General features: G+C 42.0%; 1 protein-coding gene across 3 annotated transcripts in view; it reads right to left on the reverse strand.

Annotated features, from left to right (window-relative positions):
* Nucleotides 1-16217, reverse strand: part of LOC147612894 (uncharacterized) — a 224838-nt gene that overhangs the window by 172463 nt on the left and 36158 nt on the right. For 2 of the 3 annotated variants that reach the window (XM_086782164.1, XM_086782167.1), the window contains exons 13-19: nt 15063-15197; nt 14376-14945; nt 13400-14241; nt 12776-13049; nt 12353-12661; nt 11346-12065; nt 11095-11199 (exon numbers count right to left, since the gene is read on the reverse strand). In XM_086782164.1, the coding sequence (XP_086638290.1) occupies nt 11095-11199; nt 11346-12065; nt 12353-12661; nt 12776-13049; nt 13400-14241; nt 14376-14945; nt 15063-15197 (2955 nt within the window). The remainder of the gene's footprint in view (nt 1-11094; nt 11200-11345; nt 12066-12352; nt 12662-12775; nt 13050-13399; nt 14242-14375; nt 14946-15062; nt 15198-16217) is intronic. The other variant, XM_086782165.1, reaches the window with a different exon arrangement.

Consider the following 16217-nt stretch of genomic DNA (forward strand, 5'->3'; position numbering starts at 1 on the left):
AAAGTTATTCCACAAGTTGTTTCTTCTTTGGCCGTGCCTAATCAACCTAAGGATAAAGGAAAAGATAAAATATCTTCGGCTGAATGGAAAACTCTGAAAAAAGCTACTATGGTTCGTCGTGCTCCCATTCCTTCACGTAATTGGACTGCATCTGCCACTATTGCACAGTCTTCCACTTCATCGACTATGCTTTCTAGAATATGGTCGGATGTAGTTCGAGGTGCTTCCTCGAGTATGGATGCCGATGTAAATGCTTTGGATATGTGTGTTGATACGAATATGCATGAGTCTCTCTTGATTCAGGGCGAGGGCTCTCTCCCTGATTCAGTTGTTGTTATGCAGCATTGATTTTGCTGGCTGTTCACTGTATATACCTTTGTACAGATTTGATGTTTGATGCTCCAATAAAATGTCTTTCGTACAATATTAGAGGACTTTGTGATCCTGGTAAATTTAGGTTGTTTTGGCACTATGTACATAAAATGCAACCTCATCTGGTGTGTGTGCAAGAACACAATCAGCATACCTTAGTGGGTCAATCAGGTCACTTTGCTGGTTATGATATATTTTATGCGGGCACTCAGCATTACTCGGGAGTTTTTATGCTTGTTAAGCATGATCTGCAACCAATGTTGGCCTACAATGATTCTGCTGGCAGATGGATGGTCATTCAATGCTCATTGTATGGACAAATTTATGAATTTGCAGCAGTTTATGCGCCACAAAGCTCGGCTGACAGGGCAAATATATGGTCGCAAATGTTGGCTTATCCCTGGCTCCATAATGCATTCCTTTGTGGAGATTTTAATAATGCTCCATCTCCTGAATTTAATTCCACTGGAAGAACTCATATGCTTGGAGCTGAACGCAAAACATGGAATGATTTGCTCTCTTCCTGCAATATTTTGGACCTATGGCAGCATGTATTCCCTCGTCTGCAAGGGTTTACTTTTAATCTACGTGTATTTTGCTTCCAGAGGCTTTTATGAGGTGCATTTATCAGATGCTTCATGCAAGCAGAGGCTTCTTGAGTTCTCTCCCCTGTTTTATGGGAGACAAATGGTACATGCTATGCCCTGGTCCCCAAACAAGGACTATCAAAGTCTTATACAACATCACTGCCCTGTATGGGTTGAGGTTGCAAACTTCCCGGACTATATGCGTGAAGAGTTGCCTGGCCTGTTTGCTTCCTTGGGACAGGTCATTTGTCCACCACGCCCCATGGGAAACCGTAACAGGTTCTGCATTCTCTGGGACACTGACATACCTACCCCTCCTTCTATTGCGGTGGAAGTTGAGGGAGTGCAATTGGGCAAAAAGTATTTTGAATTGAAGTGGGGTGTGTTTGCAGGTGCTTGTTTTGCCTGTCACAAGTTTGGGCATCTAGCCTCTGAATGCCCAATGGTTCTGCATCAGCCCCCCCCCCAAATGCCTTGCCACCCCAGACACGAGAAAAGAATGAGAATTTGCAAGTCAAGGCAGCAAATACAAATGGAGCAAAGAATGCAAAATCAGTCAATCAGGTGCCCGCACTTGCAGGAAAAGGAAAAGATAAAGGGAAAGAGAAGATGAAGGAAACTGTGGGCATTGATCAGGACGGTTTTAAACAACCCAAGAAGGTGGTTGTATTGAAGCAACGCCCCCTTCAATCTCGTCAATGGGATGCTTCTTCTCCCTCACCAGGACAAACTTCTACTTCGGCCTCTGCTCCTATCCTTCAAAATTGGGTGGGCGTACTGAAGAAGGGCATCCCCATATGTGATTCAGAAGAAGAGGAAAATGCTATGTCTTTCATGGGCAATGAAGGCATGCAGCCTATGCAGGCAGAGGCCTAGCCTCTCCAATGTCTGGTTCTTATCCTCACACTCTGCTGTACATACCTTTTCATGCTTCAAACACTTAAGTCCTTTACATACAATGTACAGAGCCTCTGCAATGTCTCAAAGTGGAGGCTATTATGGATTTATGTACATAAAATGCAGCCAGATATTGTTTGTTTGCAAGAGCATAATCAACACTCCATGGCTGGACATCATGGTTTTTTGCACGGCTATGATATATATTATGCTGGTATTGCTACCTATTCAGGTGTATGCATACTGGTTAGACATGAGTTGCAGCCTCAGTTGGCCTTCAATGACAATAGTGGCAGATGGATAGTAATACAATGCAATGTTAATGGTGATATTTTTGAGTTTGCATCAGTCTATGCCTCCCAGACCTCTGCCATGAGGGCTTCTTTGTGGGATTCTTTATGCAGATTCCATGGAGATCCAATGCATTCATCTGTGGGGATTTTAATAATTCCCCTCTGCCTACAGATAATACCACTTGACGATCTCATATGCTATCATTGGAAAGGCACAAATGGGATGACATGCTTCTTTCTGTGCAGGCTGAAGATTTATGGGTACTTCTCCAAGGGTCAGTCCCTGGATATACTTTTCATCATAATGCACTTACTACGTATTGGGCAAGGCTTGACAGATGGTATTTGTTTTATCCACAACAATTTGCAGATTTTAGCCCTCATCTCCTTATAGATTTCTCATTGGGCTTGTCACATCATGCTCCATTGTGGATGAATTTGCAGCTTGGCATGCCTCTGTATGATTTGCCATTTCTCTCCAGTAGATTATTGCATGTTAATCAGGCTTATTTCCAACATCACAACTTTCAGCAAATGATCAGATTTGCCATTCATCCTTTGCCAGTTCATGCCCAGGAGGACATAAATTATGCTTGGGATAGCTTCGTCTCTCGTATTCATAATGTCATTAGGGAGTATGGCAAATGGCATATGACAAAATGGAGGAATGAGGTTGCATGCTACTCGAAATAAAAATTCATGTCTAAGGGTTAGGAAACTGGATGGCTCTTGGACTCACTCTTTCTCTGATCTCCAAGACGAATGCCACAATTATTTCCAGAAATTGTTTTCTGCTCCTGGTTCCCCATCAAAACAAGTGACTGATGCCAGGACTAAATTTCTTCAATATGTTTCTGGAATAGTCGAAATGGATGATGCTCTTACCTTGGAGAGCCCTTTTACTGACACAGAACTTGATAATGCGTTGTTCCACCTCAGCAAATACAAGTCCCCTGGCTGGGATGGCCTTACAGTGGAATTTTATATTTCTTTTTGGGATGATTTGAAAGAGGTCCTTTTGCGAATGATCAATGTGGCCTGGCAAGAAAATCAGTTACCGCACTCTTGGAAGCATGGTATAGTCAAGCTTGTCCCCAAAAAACATCTGTGTGATCTTATATCAGATTGGAGGCCTATTACTTTGATGCCTGTACTTTACAAACTTATTGCCAAAATGATTGTACATAGGCTTCACAGGATACTGCATGCAGGACTTCATCCTCATCAGTATGGTTTTGTGCCACGAAGACAAATCCATGACAATATATCCAATACCTCGACTGCAATTGAATATGCTAAGTATTCGCATCAAGATGTGCTTATATTGCAGGTGGATATTGCTAAGGCATTTGACAATGTTCAATGGGATTTCATCTCTCAGATCATGACAAAGTTGGGCTTTGGTCCCAAGATGGCAAATGCTGTTTACTGGCTTTATTCTGGCTCTACTGCTCAGTGCATTCTTGGGCGCCATCTGTCTCGGTCATGGATATTGGGTCGATCAGTTAGACAGGGCTGCCCTCTCAGTGCTCTCTTCTATGCCATTGCGACCCATCCTCTTTTGATGTATCTTGATCATCTTACAAACACAGGACAAATGACTGGTCTCAAAATCCCAAGGGCTACATCTTTTTGGGCACAAGCATATGCTGATGATTCCTTCTTCATGCCACAGAATTCTCCTCAGGAACTTCGCATGCTTATGGCCACTCTTTCTTTATATGGGTTGGCAGCGGGATTGCATGTCAATTTTGACAAATCTAAATTACTCCCCCTGAAACAATGTGACTGGCATTCTATTCTTTGGCCGGGTCAGGTGGTGCATTCCAGAGATATTGTCAGGCATTTGGGATATCCCATAGGATGGCATATAACCAGAAAGCAGCAGTTAAAATGGATTTTCCAAAGACTTCAACATAAACTGGAATACTGGAAGATTTCTACTTGGCCTCTTCATGTCAGGCTCAGAATAGTACAATCCATTGTGATGTCTTATGTCCAGTTCTATTTGCCCTTGCTGCATTGGTCCTCCAGGGATATTTCAGCTTTTATGTCTCAAGCTATGGAGATATTATGGAAGACAAAAACTACTGTGAAAGCATTGAGACTGATGAAGATGGAAATGGTGTGCTCCCCAAGGATGCATGGTGGACTTAATGTCCTCAATATAAAATATCATGTACTTGCAAGGAAGGCTACAATGTTGCATACTTTCTTCCGTCAACAGCAGCCATGGACTTGTATGTTAGCATCCATGTGTGTCAACATGAAGACTTCTGCTTATGGTCATTGGATTACGGATCATTGGGAGGTTGTGATTGGGAGATTTGTAGGGAGGATACCTGGTTGTCCTTTCTCTACTGCCCTCATACTTGACTGGAAACAAGTTCTCTCTAAGGTCAAATGGGCTCCTGATAATTGCTTGGAGACAAACTCGATGAGGAAAGAAAGTATTCATTGGAGTGCCATCTTTGACACTCCACTTGCTTTACAGGAACCTGTTCGGGCATACAATCTTATGAAATTGGGAATTAGGTACACACATGATGTGGTAGATGATCGGGGATATGTCTTATCCTTTCCCCGGGCCACTGCTTCCTATGCATTGGGAATGCATCATAGGTTGATATGGAAGAAAATTGGTGATCTATTGCATCCCTTTTTACCTATTCCACCCGTGGCTGACACAGACAGGCTTATGGATTGGCAATTGCAGCCATCTACTACATGCATTCATCCTATTCCCCTTCCTGCCTTAACCTCCATCAAAGCCTACAGGCTTCTTCAGCCTGCCCCATGGATTCATCAACATGCTAATTCTCTGTGGCATATAAGGAAGCCCCTCTCATGGTGGCGGAAGAATCTCCAGATGTTGTGGAAGTGTAAAATGCCATTGAAACAAAGACTTTTTCTTTGGAGATGTTTGACAGGCACATTGTCAGTGGGGGTCATACTAGCTAAACGTCACATTGCACCTTCCACATGTCTAAGATGTCAGGCTCCCTCAGAGACTATTCTTCATCTGCTTTGGCACTGCCCTTGTTCCAGGATCCTCCTCAGGAGAATTTCAGATCTTCTTCGGCTCCGTTTCCGGAGTCACAGATTTGGGAAACATTTCTGGCTTTTTGGCAGATATATGCGGTCCTTGTCCCAATACTCACTATTTCTCTCTTGGGTGAGATATTGGGCTCTTTGGACAATTTGGAGTGAGCATAATTTGGCATACTTGGGTCGGCAGAATCACCAGTCATATGAATCCTTCAGAGCCTCATTGCGGCAATCCTTATATGATGCCTGTCATGAGGGTGATATGGATGCTTCTTGTTTAGAGCTTTTCTCTTTATCTTTCTGACATTTGGGATACTCTCCGCTTCGGAGACTTCCCACCTTGTAAATTTATGAGCATATAAATATATTGCACTGGAAATTACCAAAAAAAAAAAGTGTGTGCGCTTGCATGTGCACATGCGCCAATCTCTATATGATTGCCATAGACTACAAGAGATGGACCAACTACTACAGTTAGACTTGTTTTTCCACTGCTTCTGATCTTTGAGGAAGTTTCCCTCGCTTTTGAGGGCTTCTTTCCTTGTGCAATGAAGTAAATAGAACATAGCTTTTTTACATTAAAAAAAAGTGTGTGTGTGTGTGCGTGTTGTGTTAGTGCGTGTGTGCATGCATTTACAGAATATTGGGCCAGGCTTGATAGATGGTATCTTATTCATGCTCAGCAATATGATGATTATACATGTCAAATGTGGACTGATTATTCTCAACAACTATCTGATCATACTCCACTTTGGCTCAACCTTTCTTTTGGTATGCCTCTGGATGATATTCAGCTCTCTTTAGTCAGACATTTGCAGGTTAATCAATTATATCTTTCTCATGAAAAATTCCAGCAAAATGATCAGATTGGCTTGTAAGCCATTGTTATCTCATGCTCAGGAGGATCTGGATTTTGCTTGGAACTCTTTTGTACATCGTATTCAAAATGTCATTAAGGAATATGGAAGATGGTACATGGCAGAAACCAGACAGCATATCCAGTGGGCAAAATCATACAAGCAGTCCTTGGTACAGATTAGCCATCAAAGGTCTCTTTCTGCTTCTGAACAGAATTCATTGTCTTGTGCTTCTTCCATAATTGATGCTAATGATAAACGCAAGCTTTCCAAATGGCAGAAAAGGGCTAGAGTTAAACCTATGCTAGATAAGGGCTGATCCTCGAAATCTTTCTTTCGAAACTTACACACGTACAGACAAAGTCAATCTATCATGAGAGTCAGGAAACCGGATGGTCTTTGGACCCAGACTTTATCGCAGCTAGAAAAACAATGTTTGGATCATTTTCGGCTTCTTTTTTCTCTACCATCTTCTTCTACATCTCAAGCTGCATTGGCTCGGAGCAGATTTATTGAGCTTGTTTGTCCTATTGTTTCTTTGCAAAAAGCTTCAATGCTGGAAATGTCCTTTTTAGACACTGAATTGGATGAAGCCCCAAGCATTTGGGTAAACATAAATCCCCAGGTTGGGATGGTTTGACGGTTGAATTTTTTGTAGCCTTCTGGGCTGAATTGAAGGGTCCAATCTTGAAGCTCATTAATGTAGCCTGGCAGCATCAACATCTTCCCTCGGCTTGGAAGCATGGTCTAGTTAAGCTTCTGCCCAAAAAACCTGTGTGTGAGACAATGGATGACTGGAGGCCTATCACTTTGATGCCTGTTATATATAAACTTATTGCTAAAATGTTGGTACACCGGATAAAGGATATCCTTCATGATGGACTTCATCCCAGGCAATATGGTTTTGTTCCAAGAAGGCATATACATGATAATATCTCCAATACTCTCATTGCAATGGAATATGCAAAATACTCTGCTCAAGATGTCTTGGTCATGCAGGTAGATGTGGCAAAGGCATTTGATACGGTGCAGTGGGATTATGTTTCTCAAATCATGTCTAAACTTGGTTTTGGGCCAAAGCTAGTTAATGTCATATATTGGCTTTACTCAGATTCCACTGCTCAATGCTTCATAGGGAAACATTTGTCTGAGTCTTGGACTCTAGAACAATCAGTTCGACAGGGATGTCCTCTTAGTGCTCTGTTCTATGCTATTGCTTCGCATCCTTTGCTTCTTTATATGGATCATCTGGTTGATACTAGACAGTTAGAGGGGCTTCAGATTTCTGGTTCACGGCCTTTCATTGCACAGGCTTATGCAGATGATTCATTCTTCATGCCAAAGAACAGTCCTTTGGAGCTTCGTCTATTGATGGATACTCTTTCAGATTTTGGGTTGGCAGCTGGTTTAAAAATTAATTTTCAGAAATCAAAACTCTTACCTCTCAAGCATTGTGACTGGCATGCTATCCTGTGGCCCGGCCAGATTATTTATCCGGAAAGCATAGTAAGACATTTGGGCTATCCCATTGGCTGGAAAATCAAAAATAAGCAATAAATATCTTGGGTGCTAAACAAAATTCAGGACAAATTAGAATATTGGAAGATCTCCACTTGGCCATTACATGTACGGCTTCGAATTGTTCCGTCCATTGTTCTGGCCTATGTCCAATTCTACCTTCCTCTCTTACATTGGTCATCTCGAGATCTTTCTTCTTTTATGTCTCAAGCCATGGAGATTTTTTGGAAAACTAAGCTTCATAAAAAAGCTTTAAGGTTGCTCAAAATGGACCTGCTTTGCTCGCCAAAAATGCATGGTGGTTTGAATATTATAAACATCAAATTTCATGTGCTGGCAAGAAAGATCACTATGCTCAAAACCTTTTTTCAACAAGAGCAGCCTTGGTCTATCATGTTGGCAATTTTGTGTGGTCGGATGCGCACAAATGCTTATGGTCGTTGGTTGGTTGATCCATCGGAAGTAGTACTTGGCAAATTTCAAGGTAAAATCCCTGGTTGTCCATTTTCTACTTCCTTGATTCAGGATTGGAAGAAAGTGCTCTCTCGCATCAAATGGTCTCCCCATCCTGCTTCTATAGCTTCCTCGGTTCGAATGGAAAGCATACATTGGAGTGCTGTTTTTTTCTCTCCCCTTGCTGTACAACAACCAATCAGAGCTTACAATCTTATGAAGTTGGGCATCCGGTTCATTGACGACGTAGTAGATACTAGAGGGCAAATTCTTTCTTTTCCGGCAGCATGCCAACAATACAAGCTTGGGATGCATCATAGATCTATATGAAAAGCTATTGCAGATCTCTTACACCCTTTCATTCCGATTCCAACATTGGATGTAAGAGACAAGCTTCAAGATTGGCATCTTCAGTCTTCAAGTTCAAGATTATCCTCTCAACCTTTGCATCTATTGACTTCTATACAGGCTTATCGATTGATATTACCTCCTCCATGGATTGTTCAGCATGCTAATTCTCTTTGGCATTTGGATAAGTCTTTAGCTTGGTGGAAAGCAAAACTGACATTGATATGGAAGTTGAAAATGCCATTGAAACAGAGACTCTTTTTCTGGAGATGCATTGTCGGTATTTTTCCAGTGGGAGTGAAATTGGCTCAAAGAAGGATTGCCTCTCCTCTTTGTCCAAGATGTCATCATACTACTGAGAGTATTCCGCATTTATTGTGGTCTTGTTCATATTCCAGAGACCTTCTGGACAAGATCTCCTATTTTTTATCTCTCAGATTTCCTGCACACAGGTTCTACAAGTTTTTCTGGATGTTTGGCACGTTATCAGCTTCTTTGTCACAGTATTCTCTTTTCTTCCATTGGATCAGATACTGGGCCTTATGGACCCTCTGGCTACAGCGAAATCATGCATATCTGAATTCACCCCTTCAGCACCCTTATGAGTTCTTCCGAGCCTCGTTGCGGCAGTCCTTATATGATGCCGTGCATGAGGAAGATTTGGATGTTTCTTGTGTTCAGCTTTTCTTTTACTGTTTCTGATGGATAGGGCATAGGCTCTTTTCTTGAGCACTGCCCTGATCTTGCATAGAACTTTTTTTACTGCTGTTTTTAAGTTCTAGGGTTCAGACATCCTCTTTATGTCAAACCCTTTTGTACATTTATGATATAATGCAATTTCAACTGGTTTTACAAAAAAAAAAAAAAGCGTGTGTGCATGCATGCATATGCATACATATGTCATATCTGTATATATATACATATATGTATGTGTAGTGTATATACATTTGTAAATATATCTATGCGTATTGTTTTGTATATCTATGGTAAACGAGATCCATGAAGTTAAAGGAAAAAGTGTTTCTATGTTTGAGTTTAAGCGTGGCACATTGAAGCTATTGTGTGGTGGCTGGGTGATGGCCTCTATAACACCACCAATAGACACGCAAGAGGAAAATACAAAGGAATCAGAACTAGGGGACACCAAGATACCAGCTCCAAGGGAGCCAATCAGCTCTACTCCTGTCCTCAGCCCTCTAGCTGACACCACCGGACACCTATACACACCCTAAACCTCCCAATCTGACCCAGCTGACTCCTCCAACTGTCCTCCCAGGTCAGCACTCACCTCCAAAAGCTCTGATCTTTCACCTATAAGCCTCAGCTGACCTCAACTGACATCCAGCTGACACTAGCTGTAACTTAATTCGAAAGCTTGCAGCTGATTCCAGTCAGATACATGTCCTCCTGACTCCCAGGATGCCCTCCAACATCAGCAAATTTCACAACCTTGCTTCAGAGCTTCACAACCTTGCTTCGAAGCTTCGCTACCTGCTGACAACCTTGACTGTCAGACCAATACCTTAAATAGATTCCTCTCAACTTAGAAAGACCAGTTCTCACTTTCTACACACACAGCTGATAAGATCTAATGTTTAACAGACCCAGTCTGACTCTGTAGTCTCTCAACTGAAGGTGACTAACTCAGTTCTTACATAGCCGACTATGGATTTGCACTCACAGGTGTTCTTCTCCCATAATCTCAATCAAAACAACACAAGTATACCACCATAGCACAAAAACTTATCCATTCACACTGAACTCAAACTCCACACGCTCTATTCTTCATTGAAACAAAACCAAGCAGTCTCAACATCCCTGAGACTTGGTGCTCAAAGAAAAAAGAAGAAAACACAGAAACCTTTTGGGGTCCTCCACTGATAGACCTCAGCAACTGCTCTTCACAGCAACATCTTCATCCACGACTTAAAACTTCATAGAAACTAGCATCCAACTAACACTCAACAGCTACAGTTGAGGAGTTCTAGTCTGGACCAAGTCTCTAACAAAGGTGCTGCACAGAGATCCGAGGGGACACACCTCCTAGCTGCTCTCCCTCTGCTCTGATCCAACCAAACCTCTCACGCTACACTGGTCGTTTCACTACAATCTTTGAAAATCAGCAGGATCTCCAGCCTGTGACCTTCGGCAAAAACAAACAGAAATGCAGGACCTCTTCACTACAGTCCCTCTCTCATTCACCCCCTTTCTGGTGGACTCTCTAGCCACCTCTTCAAATCCCTCGGTTCTGTCGAAAACTTTCCCCAATTCCCTTCATAAGCCCGTCGCCGCCTTCGTTTTTCTCTGGAACGTTGCACAACCCGCTTCCTTCGTTCGCCCATGCTGTTTCTTTTTCCATTTCTGCACCTGCGCTTATCCACTTGGTCGCCACGTTGCTTTCGCCACCTTGGACCCACTTCACACCTCCATATACACATTACATCTATCTACACATCATGTTTTGAGTGGACTTGGGATTCTCCTCACACCGTGTTAGACCTTGGCTCGAAAAACAAATATGTATATGTATTTGTGTATGTATATGTGAATGTATATGTGATTGTGCTTGTGCTTGTGCATGTAGGCGTATACACAGACATAGATGCTGATGTAGCACGTACATAGACATAGATGTAGGTGTAGATTGGTGTGTATTCAAATAATAGACATATACATGTGATTGTTCCAATGGAAACAGAGATTGTCAACAGTGCAGTTCACCTTGCATTGGCCTAATTGCACAGATTCGAAGTCTAGGTATTCTGTCGATAACTCCAATAAAGGTTTTGTTACATTGGCTCTTAATAGCAGATGTGTACGAGGTGCCTGCAATCGGAGGGCTTTATTATAAGACATCCAAAGCTTCAAAAAACCACTGAGCAAAAAGATAAAGGAATTTATTATAAGACTTCTAAAGCTTCAAAAAAATTATGGTGTGACCTTGTAACCAAAGAACCAAAAAGGGAAAAAACCTCTTTGATATGAAGGGGAATAGAGGCTTCAATCAGTCCCGGCTTGAATTTCGGATTGTCCGTTTTAAGCATTACATTAAAATCCATTGGTTTGCTACTTGATGGTCCAGAAGAAAGCCTTATTTGCTGCTCGGGCTCAAAGAAATAACCTGTTCCCTTCAAGTATGTCTTCTCTCCTTTGAAGGAAACCGGAAGGACACTTGCATTGGTGATGTGGATCATTTTTTGATGCGATTCACCAAGGATGACGTTTCCGAAATCACAAAGATATCTGTTAAGCACAAACTTCTCCACTTCCATTATTTTCTTTTCTGAAGCATAATCTCTCTCTAGAGAGGACTCTATTGATTCATATTCTAGAGTAGGAAGGGATGAAGGAGTGGTTGATTGGTTGTTTTGATCTGCCTCCTTGAGGCATTGCACAAGCAGCAATCGGTCAATCTCAGCATCAACCTGCTCCACAGTCGGTTCTTTGCAGGATTTTACTGCTTTATCTGATGATATCTGCACACTAGGGAAAACTTTTTCTTCCTCTGCAATCCCCTCATTTCTGGTTGAAAATGTAGGTATATCTCTTGGACAAACCTTTGAGAGGTTCTCCAGGGCTTGATTGGCTGTTAGAAGAAACTTGTGACTTCTTATGCGAGGAAGGTCCACCCAAAGACATGGATAAACCCCTTCTCCAAATATAGATATTTTGTGCGGCAAAAAATGTGAAATCTGAATTAAAAAGTGAAAAAGAACAGTTGAGAAAAACTCCCTGCCACCTTACTCATGTGTCTTCTTTTGCCATGTTTCTAGTGATCTTTAAAAAGAAAACTGACAAGGCAAGTCCATTACTTGCAATATGTGCTCATGGGAGGGCTTAGTGCATGCAGAGGCAGAAAAAAGAGGAGGTTTTGAAAAGAGGGGGGGGGGGGTGGCGGGGGGATTGTTTCTGTGAGCGCATCAAATAGAATTGCAAAAGGGAAACCATAACATCAATCCTTAATGCTCTTAATGCATACCTGCATTGTTATCTCTGTTTTGTACTTCTCAGGTACAACAGGATAAATCGACACTGTAAAGATTTGTTTCTGACCAGGATCAAGATTCCCACACAGTGGAAGCACCTTCAAAAATGGGCTTGGCCTAGGATGAGGCAGACCAATATAGAAGCTGAGAGGTATATTTCCCTCATTCAAAAGAGTTACATTTTTCTCAGCAAATCGATTGAATTGCTGAAAACCAAAATCCAAGGATGCGTCACTCAAGCTATAGCTTATAAGACCCGATTCTCCTTCTAAGAGTATACTGTAGCTTGGACCTCCTTCCACCTACAGCAAGGTGCAAGTGCTCAGCCTTTAAAAGTCTCATATACATTAAACACACAATGTCGTATAAATTTTCTCCAAGGTAGTGATCTCCATTCAGTGGAGCACATGAAATACCTCGCATATAGCTGTAGCATGACATTGATAACCTGGGTAAGCATAATATGAGAGCTCTACTAATTCTTCGTCTCCGGGTTTAAGACACCCTCGGATTGGCAGGACATCAAATATTTGATTCACACACACTTTCGGTTCTGAACTTTGTAAGATGCTTGATTCCACACGGATGCCATCAACATTGTCTAAGAAGAACCAGTGATAGTTAGCAACGAGAGTGCTAGCATTTTTGACATTCAAAAGAAGGCGCTTCAATGTGTTCTCAATCACACACCTGCATCAACAAATTGTATTGGTGATAGCTGAGGACTACTTGATAATACTCAAAAAACACCTCCTTATATAACGTAAGACCACTTTTGAATGCACTAGATGATCACAACTCTGAGGGCTTCATGGCCAGTCAACCTGAGCAGCAGATTTTGAGGGGATTCAAGACTAAGGTCCTTTGCCTCCAAAAAGCTGTCATGTCAACTACCACCACTTCAAAACTGGGAGTCGGGACTGACATGCCAATTGTGTGATACAAATAGCTTTTTCCAAACTATATAGACATCAAAACAGGTAGTTTACAATTTGGATTATGCTTCAATAATTACTTGTCACGCAGGCACGACTACATACCCAAAGTTCAACTGCACAACATCAAATTGGAGATTAGGATAGTAAATCTCTGCATGCAGCTTGAGGGCTTCTCTTTCATAAGTGCCAGTATAAACAATCTCTAGACTTCCATGCATCGCTTTGCTTAGCTTCTCTTCTAAATGCTGCCTTTCAAATCCCACGGTAATATCCATCGATTCAGATGGCTGTAGCCTGCATTCTGAATGACTCACCAGGAAAGGGGGTTTGGTATTCAACTCAAAAAGAAGAGGTAGCTCAGACACATTCGTACATGTTAAGATCTGATTCAAGTCTTGTGAATTTTCTCCAGGGTGATTATTCTGAACAAACGTGAGCTCATTGGTTGAAAGCAGCAGTTTTAGAGGTGATATGTCCACAGTTACTGAAAGCTTGTGTGAGAAGACAGCTTTAGAAGTAGTCACATTGCATCTAATCTCTTCAATTACACTTCCAGGATTGACTGCATAGCCCATTAACGTGAACGAACAAGATGTATGAGATTTGATTATTGCTTTTTCTGGTATAATTGAAAATATGCTTTTTTTCCCTGTTGTGACAAGACTTTTATCTTGCTCTTTGACTTTGTCAGAACCACTATCTGTGTTCTTACTTTCCCATGCCAATGACTGCTGCTTCCTTCCCAGGTTTTCTACATTGATAGTATGAGAAAATGCTCGTAATGTCACCTGTTTCCCAAAATCAAAAGCTCCTGCGGCCAGCTCAGCACAAACTACTGTTGAGCCAATACCAACAGCTTTCAAGGGTATCAAGTGCTGGCTACCTTCTGTCATGATCTTGAGAATATCTGTGAATTTCACAGAGTCATCAAGGTTTGCTGCAACCTGTAAAAACATCGGGCCTCTCAAATGTGAGAATGTAGCAAGTGTAAGGGTATTTTCTGTAACTAGTCTCATATAGATGGCTGAATGCAGTTTGCTGTAAACATACATACTATAAGACATGAATTTGAGCTTACTGGTATTTCTTGGCATCCAAAAGGCTCCAATGTAAGCCCATCCTGTTCCACGCGGAACACGGTCTTCTTCTTGCTGAGAGAGATCTTCAGCTCAGCAGAAATGCATGACACATTTTTAACTAAAATCGTGCGATAGTTATCTTGAAGAACCTGCACTTTTCCAAAGTCCAGGGTAGTATCATACTCTCTAGGCTGACCTGAGCTCCCTGTGAGATCCTTCACATTTAACTGAGCCTGCTCAATGTGAATAGTCGGGCCACTTGAGGATGCAGAAACTGTTAGTACCAGTGGCTTGGAATCTTTTCCAGATATGGTGATCACGACAGACAATGAGATCTGCCCCAACACCAGTGTCCGAAGTGTAAATCTCAAAGGAGTTTGTGAATATGGAGATACTACACCACGTGTTACATCTGCCACTATAGTGGCCATGGCCTTATCATCATGATCCAATGGAAAAACTTCATACCAGGCAGACACATTTGTACTGTTGATTAGCTCAACTTCTTGTGTATAGTTATACCTTACGAGGCACTGTCCATAGTCCAGTGATTCTGCTGATAAGCGGACCTAATGAAACAAGCTTTAGTTTATATCATACGTGCATCCAACACACATAGGATATCAAAGCAGTTTTGTGACTTGATATTGTTAAGGTTCATGTAATTTGCTTTTACTCTCTCATACCTGTGGTGAAAAGCACTCAGATTGCAACGGAACAACAGCTAAGGCATCACCAATGCCTTTAAGACCCAAAAACAGTTTTGCCGTAAGTTTCTTTTCCTCCATAGGGATGATACTTAAACTAACAGCCTTCACTTCCTGTTTCCAAATTCTCCAACACAACGTGGAGTAAGTCCCACCTTATTTTTGTGGAATACATAAGCTGGTTCTTTTTAAATTTTAAATACGATATCACTCTAAAAGCATGGTCAAGGACCCTATAAGATTATTTCTAATGCAACCAATTTTATTATCAAACCAGCTAGAGCTAGCATTAGTGCCTGGTCCCCCCAAAAAAAAAATGCATCTCTGTATTTTGGATGGTGCCTAAGGTATAGCTTTTAGATGATTACCACATCTGAGGATGTACGGTCTAACTAGCATTGCAAGAATCTTTTCTCTCACATATCTCAATATGCCACAATTTTTTCAACACTCGCAAAGATAATGGTGTTTGATCTGCGTGTCTGTACATCAATAGATAGGGATGTCTTAATCACTTGACATACGACATACTTGCATGAGTTGTGAAGGACCCAAGGCTTACTTGAAATAAATGGGATGCCTATATGGTCCAAGCCAGCAAGCCCTACCTGCCACCCACATGGAGAAGGATAGTGGCACGCCCGGTGGAATACTTGAAACGTGGAGTCCCATTAGCTCACCTCTTGTCTCTAAGTCCTCTCTGTATGCCCAATACACACTCCCATGCTAGTCCGGTCAGCCCAGCCAAGAGTCCCCTCTCAATACGCTGCTATGGTCAGAAGAGGTTCAATTACGTACCTCCCTGGACCCCCTTCCACCCTTCCCTATTGGCACCCAATCTTGGTAATCCCACCTTTGGTAACCTCCTGGCCAAGAACCCCTTTCCATAGTGTTGGGCTAGGTAAACGTCAAGCTTCCCGCTTTCAAAGGATCCACTGAAGCTGTAGATGACCACATCCAATGGTTCATTTCCATGTGCTAAAGCCAAGGTTTTGAGTGGGATGATGCCTTCTTGGTACTTTTTCTGTCCACTCTAGCAGGCTCTATAGACAAATGGTTTAGTCAATTCCCAACTGACCACTTTGTGGACTGGGCCACCATGAGGAACACCATCGTCCGCACCTTTCGACCTGG

This window comes from Cibotium barometz, chromosome 44 (assembly GCF_041138505.1).
Source record: "Cibotium barometz isolate CiBa-2024 chromosome 44, ASM4113850v1, whole genome shotgun sequence".
Lineage (NCBI taxonomy): Eukaryota > Viridiplantae > Streptophyta > Polypodiopsida > Cyatheales > Cibotiaceae > Cibotium > Cibotium barometz.